Source organism: Stigmatopora argus, chromosome 10, assembly GCF_051989625.1.
Source record: "Stigmatopora argus isolate UIUO_Sarg chromosome 10, RoL_Sarg_1.0, whole genome shotgun sequence".
In the NCBI taxonomy this organism is placed as follows: Eukaryota; Metazoa; Chordata; class Actinopteri; order Syngnathiformes; family Syngnathidae; genus Stigmatopora; species Stigmatopora argus.
The window spans coordinates 14163186-14180071 of NC_135396.1; the positions used below are offsets into that span (position 1 = coordinate 14163186).

Genomic DNA, 16886 nt, shown 5'->3' on the forward strand with positions numbered 1-16886 from the left:
TGCATTATGTTTAGTAGAAATACAAACAAGTGTATGAGTTCACAAAGATAATTTTTGTGCAACTGCTCCAATGAATGAGCATTTTATTGGTGGTGTTGTGTAGTATATTACAACTTGGGTATGTCTGATTTATGTCAACAATTCAAGTAACCACTGGTTCTTAAATATGAAAACATATGATGACAGTTTCCTTTTTCATCTAACCATTTTAAACGTGTGCCTTTTTCTGCATATATATCAAAGTTTTCTGTGTGCATGCAATATGTTTACAGTCCACAGAAAATGTGTGAATCATCCATCCGTCCATTTTCAGCAACGCTTATCCTCCTCAGGGTTTCCACCAAGTCCTAGAACCTATCCAAGGTAACTTCATGGCAAAGGTTAACTAGACAACACCCTGAATATGTCCGCAATCAGTCACAAGACACGTATAGCGACAGACAACAATTGACACTAACAATCACACAGTCATTGAGTGAATATACTCAATTTAGGAATAAAAAAAAAGAAAAAAATAGATATATAGTAAAAGCACAATGCTCTGTCATAACTTAAATATTTTTAAAGGTTAAAGTAATTTAAATCTCATTCTATTAAAATGTAGCATAGAATAGCATGTGCAGATGAAGTGCAAGTTGAGTTTATGTGAAGCATAACAACAGAGCTTTAAATCCAGAATGAATTGATCTGAAGTTAAAATAAGTGTGGATAGGTTTTTATGCATATTTGCAAAGTAAACTATCTTAACACAGCATTTTCTCCTGGGCAAATCTTCTTTAAAGGAGGTGCTCCTGATTTGTCCGATTCTTCCTGTAATGTGTAAAAATTGGTGACTTAACAATTCCTTAACTTAATGTCGCTAAGGCTGCTTTCACACCTGTGGCCCATTTGTCTTGTTCCGATTCAAGAGATACAGTGGTCTCCTTTTCTGCGTGGGTTTTATCCAGGTACTCCGGTTTCCTCCCACATTCCAAAGACATGCATGGTAGGCTGATTGGACACTCTAAATTTCCCCCCAGCGTGAATGGTTGTTTGTCTCCTTGAGCCCTGCGATTGGCTGGCCAACAATTCGGGGTGTCCCCCACCTCTGGGCCGAAGTCAGCTGGCATAGGCTCCAGCACCCCCCGCGACCCTAGTGAAGATAAAGCGGTTCAGAAAATAATCCATGCTGTGAGTAAATGGGGACGGGTGTCATCACTCGTCAGCCATTTTGCGTCGCAGCCAGGTGGTTCTGTTGGAAGTGAGTTGAGACCAATCAATACTGGCATTCTAGGGTCTGTTCTTTTATCCCCCCACCCCTCTTGCTCAGTTCAATTTATTCATTCATTCATCTTCCATACCACCCATCCGCACTTTGTGGAGGAGCACCACCAATTTCGTTATACGCAGCTGTGTATGATGACAATAAAGGCTTTTGATTTGATCCTCAAAAGGGTTGCGGGGGTTGCTGTAGCCTCACCCAACTGTCTTCGGGCGAAAGGCAGACTACACCCTAGACTGGTCGCCAGTCAGTCGTAGGGCACAGAGAGAGACAGATAACCACTCACACTGCCACTGAGTGGGAATCGAACCCAGACTGCCCGCACCAAAGTCAGGCAGAAGAACCACCGCACCATCGGGAGGCCCTGTCCAATTAAATCAATCCTAAGGTTTGTTTTACTCAAAACAGGCTAGGTGTGAAAGTGCCCTAAGAATTTTTATTATGGTTACTTAATCATTTAAACCACAACATATGCTACAAAACCTGTGTGTGTATCGTGGTCCGTTTTGGGTTTCCTGATGACAAAAGATCCTCCTTGATTAGAGTTGGAGGCTCCTCAGCTCTCTCCTGTCCAGGATGAATTGGATCTGGATTCATTAGGGTACAATTTCACACATTAGGAGATGGCAGTGAAGATCGAATCCACGAAAAGAATTATCACTGAGTGCTGATACTGGGCCTTCAACATACCATCCACAGTTTCCTGACCTAGCATTGGTGGTTGTGAGTCTTCGGTTCGGAGACTCGAAGTATGCGGTGGGCTGACCTGCTGTGAGCTGGAGTTGCTGCTGCTGTTATCCATTTTAGAATGGTAAACATCAGACAGAAAGCTCTGGTTGCTGTTTTCATCTGTAATTGAGATCACATTATTCACAGTGCATTGAATTAGCACAAGAGTTGGTCATGCTGTTCTTCTCATTATGTGTTTTCAGTATTTTTACAGGAAAATCCATAACACTCACCAGTCAAATCTGGCAAAGAGTTAGTGTTTTCAAGGACTACGTCTTTTAATCCTGTGGCTTCTCCACCAGTAGATTTGGTACGATAGATCTGATATTATAAGGGTACAATATGAGTCACAAACACATAAACAGGGAGTTTCCCCATATAATGCGTGAGTGAAATGCACCTGCTTTGTTTCTGTCACTGGCACCCACTTGAATATGCGCAAGGATGTATCTCCAACTGTCACCCATTTCTTCTCCCTGGGGATTTAAGTAGTTTGGCTATATTAAGACAAACGCTAACAATGATCCGCTCTAATCGGCTGTATTTTATCCTCGACCTACAATAGATGTCGGTGTTTTCTGCAATGCTGTAACTAGTATACATCTATAGGATGAATGTCCATACGCGGACACAGAAAAAAAACATCGTGTCTATTAATGTCAGCGTAAAACATCAACTGCATCTTTCTGTAATTAGTTGTGCAGAGCTGCAGCCATATTGACAGTTCTTGAAGAAAAAGAATCTCATCACCCCGCCTTCTTTTCCCAATCAGAGGCACCAATTGGCTGCAAGCTACGTCAATCATCCAACTTTTCCGACTGAAGTTAGTTGAGTAACGTTGTAGCTAACCACCGACGCTGTGCTAAAAACATTCCCTCTATATTGCAAACTAAGCAGCCTACGTACCATTTCCGCACTTTCTCGATTGCAGCCAGCACCTTTTTAATGTCATCCTTAGCGCGACTCCGGGTCTCAGCACGGCCTGAACGTCCCGACATCTTGACGCTGATATGAATCATCTAATGATGCATGAGAAAAACTTAAGACCTAGCCCCGCTTCTTCTATATTACTGTAATCTCGCGAGACTTCCCACATGAACTCTTTTCCAACAGTCCCCTCCCCTTTTCTCCTTTGAGACACTATTGTAACAACTCTATTAAACGATGCTGCTGCTTTGTCACTAAATAATTTGGTTAAAATATTACATTACACATGATTTGAGTTGCATAAGCACATATTTAAAAGACTGCGACAGAAGGCAAATGGCAAATATTGCATTTAAATAAATCCAAAATTAAAATCAATAGTCCTGATCATCTTTGTTGTATTGCTCATTTCAACAGTTGAAAATGAGATATATATTCAACGAATATTACAAATATATATAACAAATCTACGTTATTATTTAAAAAAATATTAAAACATTAAAGTGTGCCTTAAAATGCCATAATCATTGGCTTATGTATGTATATTTTGTGTGATGGAAACAAACATAATTATAAAAGCACAGAAGAAAGTATTCGGTAAGAAGGACAAAAAGTATATTAGGACATGAAAGAGTTCCCGTTGCAAAACATTTTGTTCTTTGAAATAGTCGGCGTTGACCACAATTCTCCTCTCCCAGCTTCAAAATTCAGGTATTATTAGTTATTCACTACTACATATACATTCATACAAATGCATAGACTTCCGTCTAAATGTCCAACCTAGAGCAGTGGTATGTAATTTGTACAAATGCAGCAATTTAGAAGGCCAAGGGAGACTATTCTGAGTAAAGTGACTATTGCTGTTATGTTGAAAGTTTCTTTGTGGGAGTTTCCGACTGATGTATACGATTTGTTTCATTGATGAAAGCATATAAATGCCTGTATTTTTCCTTAATTGTCAAAACATTAAAGTGGGCCAATGTTTATTTATTTATTCATAAATCGGCCTGTTACTATAACTCAATCAATTTGTTGTTTACATATTTTTCCTGATGATGGCAGCATTGAGTTATGTAAATGGGAACCTGGGGCTATACTGTAATATATAATTATTTTCTCATCTCATCTCATTTTCTGAACCGCTTTATCTTCACTAGGGTCGCGGGGGTTGCTGGAGCCTATCCCAGGGCCAGAGGTGGGGGACACCCCGAATTGTTGGCCAGCCAATCGCAGGGCTCAAGGAGACAAACAACCATTCACGCTGGGGGGAAATTTAGAGTGTCCAATCAGCCTACCATGCATGCTTTTGCTATGTGGGAGGAAAGCGGAGTACCCGGATAAAACCCACGCAGGTCTGGGAAGAACATGGAATCTCCACACAGGAGGACCGGCCTGGATTTAAACCCTCGACTACAGAACTGTGAGGCCAACACGCTAACCACTGAGTCGCAGGGCCACCAAAATAAACCTCATTGATTTATGATTTTTGTTTGGTTGTCCCTGGGGATATGTATTTTTTTTTTTAATTATTCATTTAGGCCTGATGTTAATGACTTCTTTTTCATAAATGATAGAGCAAATATAACACAGTTTTCTTTTTATTAGTTTTCCGTTATTGGGAAGTGTCATAACGAGACAATGGTGACCAACACTAAACAACAAAATATAGTCGTTTAGATAAAATTATGTTTTGGGTATATGAATTCATCAAATATCGTCCAATGAGAGGCGCTTGAGTGGGTGGGGAGGGTTTTCCCTCCAGCTAGTGGCTGCCAAGACTGGGAGGAGTTTGCCAGTTGCTAGCGGCCAAAAAAAACTTAGCGGCGTGTCCGGTCAATGAATTTAAAAATGCGTACGTACTAAATATCCTTATTTTCCCAATATTCAGATGACTATTAATACAGTGTAGTATTATTCTGACTGCCCAGAGGTCCTACACGTGTGGCACACTGTCTGCAGGGAACAGTTATCGGGCAGGTAGGAATTTGTTAAGTGACCAAGTGATGGTTAAACTCAGTATTTCCGGTTTTAGACTATTTAATAAAGTAAAGTGGTTAAAAATAGCATAATTCAAATTATAGACCCGTGTTAAATCGATTTTACAATTTCGTTTTCTTTGATGACCAGCGTGTGTCTTAATTATATGGATTGAGCATGTGAAAACCTTTTACCAATGCGTAGCGATGTCACCAAAGCGCTAATGGATTTTATTTTGAAATAACACAAGTGAGAAGAAGTCGTTTGTGGCACTGTATTGTGACTGCCTGTCACTGACTGTGGGTGTTATTTTACAGAGGCCAAATGGTCCTCTGAAAGGAACGCCGATTAAAGTCCGGCATGGAATTCGCTCCGACATTCTTAATGTAGCTTTCCTATTTTTACACGAGAGTTAACCAACTGTGTTTTTTTCGGTCGTGCTTTGCCAGCCTCTCACAATGGATCGAGTGAAAAGCTCCATGCAGCAAGTACCCAACGCCATCCCGAAAGTGATTCGACGCACCGGGGGCGCTAACAGTCTGGAGCTGGAGAAGGAAAACTTCGAGAGAGGGCAGGTGTGTAGTTCAACAGACAACATATTTTCTTGCCGCATTGAAAATATGCCTGGATTGACGATAGTTATAAATGCAAAGACAAGGCGCCTGAAATCAGACAGGACCTCTATATGAAAATTGATTCAGAATAGTATTTATGGCGCAGACTTTCTGTTGCCATCATGTCGTCGCTGTACTCAGGCAGTCACTATTGTGTGATCAGCAGATACCAATGACTACCCACATCAAAACAGCTCTTGAAATGTAGGTCATTGGCCTGCCGAATTCAGATAATTGTGCTGTTTAGCCTACCAGCTGGATACCAACCAGACAGGAGCTTTGTGTATGAATTTTCATCCTTACTACATCAAGATCCATGCCAAGTCAGACCTGCATTGTCATAGGGCAAATAAATGAACATATGCTCTTCCGATGCAAAAGCTTGACTTAAATGCAAACTGCTGTTCTGCTGTAGATCCTGATGGTTCTTGCCTCCCCCCATTACCCTGGCCCACAGACCAGGCACAGAGACGGGTGTAAGTAGGTCAAATTATAATCAAGGCAGCCAAATTGCTGTAATAGTAACGTTCTGATTATAGACACCATTTCGATGGGACATTTGAATGTAAGGCGAAGGGCTCTGGTTCACCCGTGTATGGACTGTGTCATCCAGTTGCTGCCTACCCTGCACTCACACCTCTCAGTAAGACAGCAACAGTACGGATTAGAAGGATTGTGTATTCCAAGCCACACATGGTCACTAGGTCACTGTCATGCTCCTATGTCAGATTCTGTTGGAGTAAGTCCATCTATTCGTTTTCTACCGCTTACTCTGTCTATGGTCACCACTGAGTTGCAGTCTTAAATCAACATAGCATACATGTTTTTCTACTTTTTGTGGAGGCTCATGCAAACTCGTCAGATAAGTGACTCGAACCTGTGACTGCTCATGTGTCACTGTACCACTGAATAAATAAATTCAGCATGTAACAACCTCAAATTTGCTCAATGATAATTTGGGGGATTTTCTTACATCAAGTATTTCCTTCATTAAATAAGACGTGGCATCCTTGTTTTCTTGCTGTTCAAACATTATTGTTTTTTGCCTGCTTGTTGATATCTGAGGTTAGACAAGTGATGGCAGGAGTAAATGAATCAGGTTTTTTGACTTGGCAGAGGATCAACAAGAGATAATCCGTCTGATCTGTTTTGTTCTAAAGCCTTCTAAAGCTGTTGGATAGTTGATTTCACCTCTTTATTGTACAGCAAATCTCTGTGTGGCTCAAATCCATGCTTTTCCTGCCATCATATCACTGAGGCATGAGAGTTTGTAAACGCTTTTATCAAACGTTTCTCATTTGGTACAAATTCTCCACATATAATAAAAGTGATTACGAAAATATTTATCAACCATAAAATTGCATAGTTTATGAGTTCTAAGAATTTGGACTGTTGTTGACCTTATTTGAGACAGAATGGTAAACAATAGCTTCTTGTGTTCCATTAGTAGAAATACAAAACTGTTCAGCATTGTTATTCTAGTGTGCAAGCCCACACTGGGATTGACATTATCATGACAGTCCAACTCTTTGTTAATCATTTCTATTTCCGAAACTTGTGATACAAATTCAAACTTGATTACAGAGGTTAAATGAATTCAGTTGGTGTGCTAGAGATTAAATACAGCAGCTTTAGTTAAACTTACAATAAATGGATTCATAACTTAAATTGATGTCCCGCGTGACAGAAATCCTCAAAATATAATTTAAAGGTGTAACAAAATGTTCAATGTTGATTTGACTGTTTAAAGAGGAAGTCCTGCGGTCAAGTGGTTAGCGCGTCAGCCCACACAGTTATGGGGTCATGGGTTTGATCCCTGGTTGGTCCTCACTGTGTTGAGTTTGCTCTATGTTCTCCCTGGGCTTGCGTGGGTTTTCTCCAGGCACTCCGGTTTCCTTCTACATGCCTGATGCCCATAGTTAGCTGGGATAGGCTCCAGCACCCCCCGTGACCCTTGTGAGGATTAGTGGTTTAAAAAATGAATGAATGAGTTACTCTTTAAAGACTCAATTAATTTCAGTGATTTGTTTCTGTGTAAAATCATCTAATTATAATTCTTAATAAGACATATTTTCCATGTTATGTACAAACATGTTAATATAGGCACTTATGATGTTATTATTGCTTTTTGTTTGTTGTTTAAGTTGGAAATATTGCTACACCCCAGGATTGCAAAACAGCTCCATGAGCTATTTTTTTTATTTGTGAACTAGTATAGGTAGTAATCTTTGGACACATGAGCCATAATTAAAGGTTATGGAACGCTGAAGTTCCGCTTCTGGGCTATGCAATGTAAGCCGCTAACTGACATCACATTGTTTGTTGCATAATTAACGCCTTAAAATTTGATCACAACCTTTCTCAATTTTGTTATTATTCTGTAAGCAAGTGTGTACTGTAAGTCATGGCTGGGTGTTTGTTACATGATCTTATATTCTTCCCTCTCAAGCACAGGAAGATGCTATAGCACTTGCGGAAAAAAAAAATCAAGGGTGTCTTTCTGTCACACACTAGCATTTTTTATTTGTCCTGTACTTGTTTGTGCCCAACTTTCATTGGTGCTCATTCTTATTTGTGTTTGAATCGTGTGTAAAAATATTTGATGCGCGTCATTCATCAAAATGTTTTAATTTTAATGATCGCTTTGGGAATACGTTTAGAAACTCCTCAAACTGTTTATCTCATCTCATTTTCTGAACCGCTTTATTCTCACGGGTCGCGGGGGGTGCTGGAGCCTATCCCAGCTGACTTCGGGCCAGAGGCGGGAGACACCCGGGATTGGTGGCCAGCCAGTCACAGGGCACAAGGAGACAAACAACCATTCACGCTCACACTCATACCGAGGGGCAATATAGGGTGTCCAATCAGCCTACCATGCATGTTTTTGGAATGTCTGAGGAAACCGGAGTACCCGGAGGGAAGCCACGCAGTCCCGGGGAGAACATGCAAACTCTACACAGATGGACATGACCTGGATTTGAACCCAGGACCCCAGAGCTGTGAGGCCGACACGCTAACCACTTGCGTCACTGGGCCGCCCTAAACTGTTTATGTCCACGAGTAATAATTAGATACAGGGGTGAAAAGAAAAAGTAAAAATTCCATAAAAAGCCATCTTTTCTTGAAGGAGATTGTGTAGTACCACTGCAGTCATTTATATATATTAAAAAAACACCCCAAAAGTAAAACAATTAAGAATGCACACTTGTCAACCTCGGCCAATTCCTCTGCTTATTAATGATTGCAATTCCAGATGTGACTGACATGCGTTTGCATATCCAGTTTAAAGCATGACACTATATCGACAACGACGTTTTCGTCTGCTACCAGTGACCAAGATGATCCGGATTAGAGCTAAATGGGTAAAACGACATTGGTTTTACAAAAAGCGTACTTTTTTCCCGTATTATACGGCGTACAGAATTTGAAATAATCAAAAACGTATAAAATGCGGGAAAAACGTATAAATTGACTGGTATGAGAATGCTTAGAAAGGGAAATTATTTTGTGGTTTATGCTCAATTCAAATCAGGGTCAGAATCCCATCAGTTAATGAATACCAGTTTCTGTATCTTCTGAACTATAAGTCACATTCTTTTTCAGAGTTTGGCTGTGTCTGTGAATAATTTAATAATAATAATAATAATAATAAATGATTTATGATGCAGACACACTCAAAAATAAGTTTAATCTAACCTAACACTAAACTTAATTTTAATTTTGTTTGACATTTTGATACCTTTCTTCTCCCGGATTGGTTATATTTGCCCCGCCTCCACACTGACTTTCAGTCAGTTACGAGGGTTATTTGATTTTGTATTCCCTTCAAAATACTCCCAAAATGATGCACACAAATGTCCTCACAATAGGATAACGCACGACCACTTGCCAACGAGAAGTAGTTTTGTATTAGCGATCGCTCCGCTAACAGGAGCTAACGGGCTAACGGGAGCTAACGGGCTAACGGGAGCTAACGGGCTAACGGGAAAAAAACCCTGAAAAAATGCAACGCTCCGCCCAGTGCTCGCAGAGACATTACAAAGAGGAAGTTGCGACCACAGAGACATTACAAGAGGGAGTTGCGGGGAGAGAGACAGTGTCCATGATGTTCTTATGAGCAGCCTCTCGCGTCCACTGTCTGCTCGTATATCAAAATTTGTCTCGTATCTCAAGATAAATATCTGCTCAAAATTTTACTCGTAACTCAAATTTCTCGTATGTCGGGGTACTCGTATGTCAAGGTACCACTGTACTTGCACAAAGTAAGAGTCAAAGAACAAGGCCTAAATGTACTGAGACAGCAGAAACACATGGCAGTGATGTGGCCTCATTGCACTGACTGGACACAGAATAAAAGTGCTGTGCAATGGCAGGTCAGTTTGTGCAACGAAGTGATTTGTCCCTGGGGACAGAAACAATGGGTTTGCCTTGCAGATTGTTTCTATCTGTGCTTGACATTGATGTTATGCAGAAAAGTAGAAAGACACACCAAAATAGATACAGTGGTACCTCGAGATACGAGCTTAATTCGTTCCGGGACTGAGCTCGTATGTCGATTTACTCGTACCTCAAATGAACGTTTCCCATAGGAATGAACTAAAAACAAATTAATCAACTAAAAACAAAATTTAATTCGTTCCGGGACTGAGCTCGTATGTCGATTTACTCGTACATCAAATGAACGTTTCCCATAGGAATGAACTAAAAACAAATTAATCAACTAAAAACAAAGCTTAATTCGTTCCAGGACTGAGCTCATATGTCGATTTACTCGTACCTCAAATGAACGTTTCCCATAGGAATGAACTAAAAACAAATTAATTCGTTCCAACCATCTGAAAAAAAAACACAAAAAACAGGATATTGGATTGGAAAAACATTTGTATATGTTCTAATTCGCTATCTATTAACAAAGTAACAAATCACTAGTGGTTTAATAGTACTAAAATGTATTTAATAGTATTAAAATTAGACAGATTTTGCGGGAGAGAAAGAGAAAGGGACAGAGAGAGGGGGGAGGGAGGAGAGAGAGACTTTTTGCACGGCAACGTGCTCGTAACATAACATTAAAATTTAAATGAACTTTGATTACGACGCAGACACTCAAAAATAAGTTTAATCTAACCTTAAACAAAATGTAATTCTAATTTTGTTTTAAATTTTTATACCTTTCTTCTCCCGCGTTGGCTCTATTTGCCCTGCCTATACCCTGACCTTCAGATGCAACCTATCGAGGGTTGTTTGCTTTAGTCTTCCCTTCAAAATATTCCCAAAATGATGCACACAAATGTCCTCACAATCGGATAACGCACGACCACCTGCCAACGAGAAATAGTATTAACTCCTCTCGTATAAGCGATCGCTCCGCCATTCGCACTGACTAACAAAAAAAAAAACTGAAATAATGCAACACTGCCCAGTGCTCGTAGAGACATGACACGAGGGAGTTGCAACCAGAAAGACAGTGCCCATGATGTTCTTATGAGCAGCCTCTCGCGCCTCATTTTACTCATATCTCAAATTGCTCTTATGTCGGGGCACTTGTATGTCGAGGTATTACTGTACTTGGAATAAGAATCAAACAGAATGATTTATCAATATATTGGAGGTCATGTTACACTTTGCTGTAGACTTCACAACCATATTAATACTGTAGTACAGGGGTCCTGCACAAATCGGAAATATTTTTGCATGTTTGCTATTCATTTTAATAAATTAAATAAATAATGGACTTATAATTTTATGTTTCTCACATATTTCATACAAAGTTTGGGCACTTGTAACATTTTTATGGGTTTAGTTGGTGTGTTTTTTGTGGACCGTGGAATGAATTAGAGAATTTAGATAACAAGCTCTACTTCCCCAAAAATTCTGGGACCAATTAATTTTGTAAGTAGAGGTACAATGGTATTTATTATTTAATTCATTTTTGTAACGTATGACAGAGTAAATTTATGGCAAAATAAGTTTAATTTGATTGTTTTTATATAAAATCCTTATTGGGACATCCATACATCTTTATTGTTGTTTTTATTTCATTTTTAGGAATGGCTCGGGTGCTAAAGATTACCCAAGAATGAATGTATTCTGTTTCAAACAAGCACCCTCCACAATGTGTGTCCATGCTTACCGGATGCATGTTCCTATCATTTTTAAACGAACGAGTGAACTTGATAATGCTCTATCCTGAAAATAGATTCCATGTAAGTCCAAATTTTATGATAGGGGAGGCACAACTGAAGTTTAAAAAAAATCTATTAATCTAAATTTAATCTTAATACAGTATAATAAACAAACTGTCCTTACTTGCCCTGAAAATAAACTGTTTTACCACAATCTATTTTCAAGGTTAAGGGTCTCAAAGAAACCAGATGAGGGCATCAGTCACCTAGAGTTGCTCTCATACTATGAATTGACTTTTTGTTCCTCAAGTTGGCTCTCTTACACAAACAACAATCCAACAGCTAGACAGAAATCACGTAGCTGCTCTACCGTTGCTGTTACTTCATACTTTTAGGCTGCTTTGTGAAATATCCCTGCCTGCTTACACATGGGAACTGACAAGAAAAAAAAGTCATATTGTTATTATAGTAATCCCTCAAATATCGCGGTTAATGTAGACCAGACATGGCCACGATAAACGAAAAACCGCAAAGTAGGATTACCCCTATTATAACTACCTTTTTTTCTTCTTCAGTGCTGAGTCCTAGTAGCAAGCGGAAGACAGGGGTGTGGCTTCCGCTTGCGAATTTTAGTGTGGATTGTCACATTTTTATGAACTTTAAAAAATAAATTAATAAATAAAAAAATTTCCCCCCAGCAAAAAATCTGCGATGTAGTAAAGCCACAAAAGTTGAAGCCATGATATTCGAGGGATAACTGAGAAACTAATGTGTAGCTTGGCTGCTGCCAGTGGGCAGGATGTTAGTGGCCCATGCCACGGCCTGGAAAATATTAATTTTTGTGTCACGAATATATTTGTCTCGCAAAATAAATATATTTTAATTTAGGCCGCAGAAAATGACTTATGGGGTCACACATATTTGTGATGACTATGAGATGCTGCATATCATTTGGGGACAGTTTCCAGTCTGTAGGTTAGCAATAACAATCTTTATTTTTTGTTTTTTATTCTTATTTATTTTTTTGCTCTGGAAGCTTGTTTTGGAAGCCACAACTGTCCCCTTCCTATCTTTGTCAGACCCCTGGTTGCCCCCAAACCCATGTTTGAGAACCCCCCAGTTGGAGTCATACTATTCTGTGGCATCCGGTGCCGCGTTTGTTTCGAATAGAAGTGGGTTATCTATAATCTATATAATCCTTATAAAGCGTGATTTATGGGTGTGTGTATGTTAAGATTCTCTCGCTATGTTTGTCCAAACCGTGCAACACTGAGTTATTTTTTTTTATTGTGGCCAGAAATGGCTGACGGATGCTAATAGACGAGTGATTGAATTTCTTCACCTTCTTTAAGTGTGTAAACCAAGGGTGTCAGACTCGGGTTGGATCGCGGGCCGCTTTAACGTCAACTTGATTTCACGTGGGCCGGACCATTTTAGATATAATATTTAGATTTTTTTTAATAAATAGATTAAAAGAACTGGATTAAAAGCCCTGAATATTCCGTTTTTTATAGATCTAAAACAATGTTTATTTTAGCTTTTTTACATATATTTTTAGATTTTACAAAATGATTTTTGAACTAAAAACACAGAAAAAAATGATTAAAAAATTACAATTATTGATTTAAAAGGGGAAAATCAGGAAATTTAATATACATCTATACTCTTCATTTGATCCCAAAACAGAAAGTCGGCACTCATGATTTACTTTCCCGGGCCACACAAAATGATGCGGCGGGCCAGATTTGGCCCCCGGGCCGCCACTTTGACACATACGGTGTAAACGCAATCTTTTATTTGTTAAACACCCATTTTTCAAAAGAGATTTTTTTTAAATAGTGCAACAATTGATTTTTGATTCTAAACAAGCAGGTGGGACCGGCGAAGCCATGCCCCCTTGCTTGTTTGCAATATAGCAGGACGAAAGTGAGTCTTGTTGGCGAATAGGAGGTGATTATGTTCGGCTTTTAGTGGCGCTCGTCCTCCAGACATCTCCGCGTATACGCGGTCGCGTGTTGTGTTCAAGTCCCGGTCGAGAATTAAGATCGCGGAGAAAGAGCAGGGACGCTAAAGGAAGGAAGGAAGTGGGGACAGGGGAGGCATTTTAATACCAAATCGGGACACATGTTGAGCTAACCTCGCGCTCCTCCACCTCCCCCTTCTTCTCCCAAAAACCCATTTGTTGCCTCAGCCGCCTCCCCGCTTCTCGCGTCCGGATCAAGCCAGCGGATCTTTGGCCCACCGAAGAGAAGGGAGGGGGAAAAAACATGGATCTCAGTAAAATTGTAAGTGCTCAAAAGGTAGTAAGTAGCATTTTGATTATATTTCAGACCGCAAACGGTGATGATTTAAGGACTGATACGTTGCTGTGTAAGTCGTAGAAGGTATTGTCAGTACAAGTAGCGACTTGTTGTCTCCGTGTAGCTATACGTGACCGTGAGTAGTTTAGTAGTATTTTGATTGTAGAGCGAAAGGCATGGGGGTCCGTTTCATGATCAAAGAGCGACCAACTGCTTCAGTTCAATGCATAAAGAATCGCTCGTTGCGAACACGAAGGAAACATCATACTTTCATTTTTAAACATGAGGTTTTGCTTCGAGAACGGTCTGTTTTGAGATGGAAGAGGTATGAAAATGCACTTGCTTGTGTGTAGTTTGTGGTGTGAGGAGGAACGCTGCCAATAATAAATGGATTGTAGCCTTTAGTACGATAGCAAATAACGGGATTTTTTGTTGTTGTTGATTACGTTTGAATGGAAAGCATCACTTAAAAGTGTCAACATGTTGTAACTTGCTTGAAAGTGAATACAGATTGATTCTTCTTGTGTGTTACAGTGTAAACTTTAGACCGAAATACACAGCTGGATTCAAGAGGTTTTTTTTGTTGTTGCTTAAAACACAGTTTAAAAATAAATTAGATGTAATTATTTGAGTTACAACACAGATTTCAACATAACCGTTTTTAAAGGCAATACAAGTAAAGGAAAAGAAGGCATTACGTCTAGGCATGTGAAAAAAATCTTCGTTTTCTGAACCGCTTTATCCTCAGTTGTCGCTGGGGGTGCTGGAGCCTATCCCAGTTGACACCGGCCCAGAGGCGGGGGACACCCTGAATCAGTGGCCAGCCGATCGCAGGGCACAAGGGGATAAACAACCATTCATGCTCATACTCATACCTAGGGGCAATTGAAAGTGTCCAATCAGCCCACCATGGAGGTTTTTGGAATGTGGGAGGAAACCGGAGTACCCGGAGAAAACCCACGCAGGCCCGGGGAGAACATGCAAACTCCACACAGGTGGACCAAACTTTTACCCCAGAAATGCGAGGCAGACGCGTTAACCACTACCTGGTTAAAATGAGATGTAGTTATTTGAGTTACAACATAGATTTCAACATAGCCTTTTTAAGGCAATACAAGTAAAGGAAAAGAAGGCATTACGTCTAGGCATGTAAAAAAAATAAACTTCGGAATTGCACTTTGATGTTATAGTATAGGAGTGTAAATGGAGAAAAACTTGCATGACTTAAGGCGGTAAATGATGCAATGGAGACAAGTGTGCCGTGTTCTTAATACACTGGAGCAGGTGCATTAAGAAACAAGACCAAGCTTTCATTGGAAGCATAGATGAGATGTGCATGTGTGATGATTTGGGTTAGCTGGGAGGTGAACGCACACCTAGAACAACACATTTTCTATTCTTTTCTAAGACCGCTTTTGTAAATGTGTAGTAGATGATACTGTGTGAGGTCAAATATTGTATACATAGAGTACCCCATGCATGGTTGAAGATTAATCTTTCATTGTTTTTTAAATGTAAAATACCAACTGGAATAATTACAGAAATTCAGATTTGATGGAAATGTCTTTTTGCTGGTTTATACAATGAAAAAAATAGTACTTGCTCTTGGACATGATGCTCATTTGAAAAGTAGTATATGTTACATCCCGTTTCCTCATTAAAAACAAACTTGGAGTGCTTTTTATAAATTTATTGGATTGCTTAGTGAATGTATCTTTCTTTTTTGTTTTATAATTCTTGTTTTTTTGTATTTAATTTTTGTGTACCACCTTAAAAATTTGTGATAAGGAGTGGTATTTGCCACAGACATTTAATTAGGTTTAGTGCAAATTTTATTTAGGTTAATAGTTATGTACTTGCTAAAGTTTAGGTCTCTAGTTACTTAGGTTTCCATTACAGATTCTTCTCCATTAAAAAAAAATCACATTAATTAAAAAAGCAGTATTCACGTCAAGTAAAAAAAAGGAATTCTTTAATATTCAACATTGGACGATAGAGCCTCTTCCTGTGGCTTAAAAAAACAGAATTTAAAAAAAAAAAGATTTTTAGCCAACTTATCAAGTGTCTTCATTAAGTCAGGTGCCAACATGTGGATGTTTTAATAACGGTTCATGTTATTGAGAGAGGTTCAGAACACTAAATGCAATACTCATTCTCAAGGTTGTCCTTTGCGGTTATCTTTGTTTTGGTTGTTCAGCTTGTCTACAGAAGTTGTGGAATGAAAACAAGTCCAACAATATGTTGGTCAGGGTAGGAGTTACAAAAAATCCCATTTTAATGATGGAATTACTGGTGGGTTGGTGAGCATGGGCCACTAACATCGTGCCCACTGGCAACAGCTAAACTACACATTAGTTTCTCATTTCACTGTCCAAATACTTGCTCACCAGCAATGGGCCATTTTGACCCTCGGAAAATTGCAAAAGCCATCATTTGAAAATGTTACCACTTGCAGAGATGTACATAAACTTTATAAAGTATACTACTTACAATTTAGTACATATAGATAGTAATCTTGGGTGGCCCGGTGGGGTGAGTGGTTAGCATGTTGGCCTCACAGCTCTGGGGTCCTGGGTTCAAATCCAGGTCATGTCCATCTGTGTGGAGTTTGCATGTTCGCCTCCGTGGGTTTCCTCCAGGTACTCCGGTTTCCTCCCGCATTCCAAAAACATGCATGTTAGGCTGATTGGACTCTTTAAATTGCCCCTAGCTATGAGTAATTGTTTATTTGTCTCATTGAGCCCTGCGATTGGCTGGCCACCAATTCAGGGTGTCCCCCGCCTCTGGCTCGGAGACAGCTAGGATTGGCTTCAGCGACCCTAATGAGGATAAAGCGGTTCAGAAAATTAGATAGTAATCTTTCTGCTACCTAATTAAAGCATTGCTCTTTGTTTTTATGAGGAATCATTAACAAGACAATGACTTCATAACAGATGCTGAGACAACCTTTATTTGT

General features: G+C 39.6%; 2 protein-coding genes across 3 annotated transcripts in view; one reads left to right on the forward strand and one right to left on the reverse strand.

Annotated features, from left to right (window-relative positions):
* Window positions 1–66: 66 nt before the first annotated feature.
* bcl7bb (BAF chromatin remodeling complex subunit BCL7B b) lies at window positions 67–3074 on the reverse strand. Of its 2 annotated transcripts, none has more exons than XM_077611302.1 (6): window positions 2897–3074; window positions 2391–2466; window positions 2224–2311; window positions 1970–2110; window positions 1745–1848; window positions 67–810 (listed from the first exon to the last, which is right to left on the reverse strand). In XM_077611302.1, exons 1-6 carry the CDS (start codon window positions 3007–3009, stop codon window positions 739–741), a joined length of 594 nt encoding a protein of 197 aa, XP_077467428.1. In that variant the 5' UTR covers window positions 3010–3074; the 3' UTR covers window positions 67–738. The 2 variants fall into 2 exon arrangements, with proteins under 2 accessions (XP_077467428.1, XP_077467427.1); XM_077611301.1 differs by having other exon boundaries at window positions 1952–2110; window positions 2897–3072.
* Window positions 3075–5168: 2094 nt separating this feature from the next.
* hip1 (huntingtin interacting protein 1) overlaps window positions 5169–16886 on the forward strand; it is a 49630-nt gene continuing 37912 nt past the window's right edge. Inside the window, exon 1 of the mRNA XM_077611303.1 lies at window positions 5169–5469. Coding sequence (XP_077467429.1) covers window positions 5353–5469 — 117 coding nt within the window. The 5' untranslated portion in view covers window positions 5169–5352. The remainder of the gene's footprint in view (window positions 5470–16886) is intronic.

Excerpts from the sequence above, each read along its gene's own strand:
- bcl7bb (XM_077611301.1), bottom strand. The coding sequence starts at position 3,009 with ATGATTCATATCAGCGTCAAGATGTCGGGACGTTCAGGCCGTGCTGAG. Across the intron at positions 2,467-2,896 it reads ATCGAGAAAGTGCGGAAATG|GGAGAAGAAATGGGTGACAG; the intron begins GTACGTAGGCTG and ends TTAAATCCCCAG. Across the intron at positions 2,312-2,390 it reads CAGTGACAGAAACAAAGCAG|ATCTATCGTACCAAATCTAC; the intron begins GTGCATTTCACT and ends TTATAATATCAG.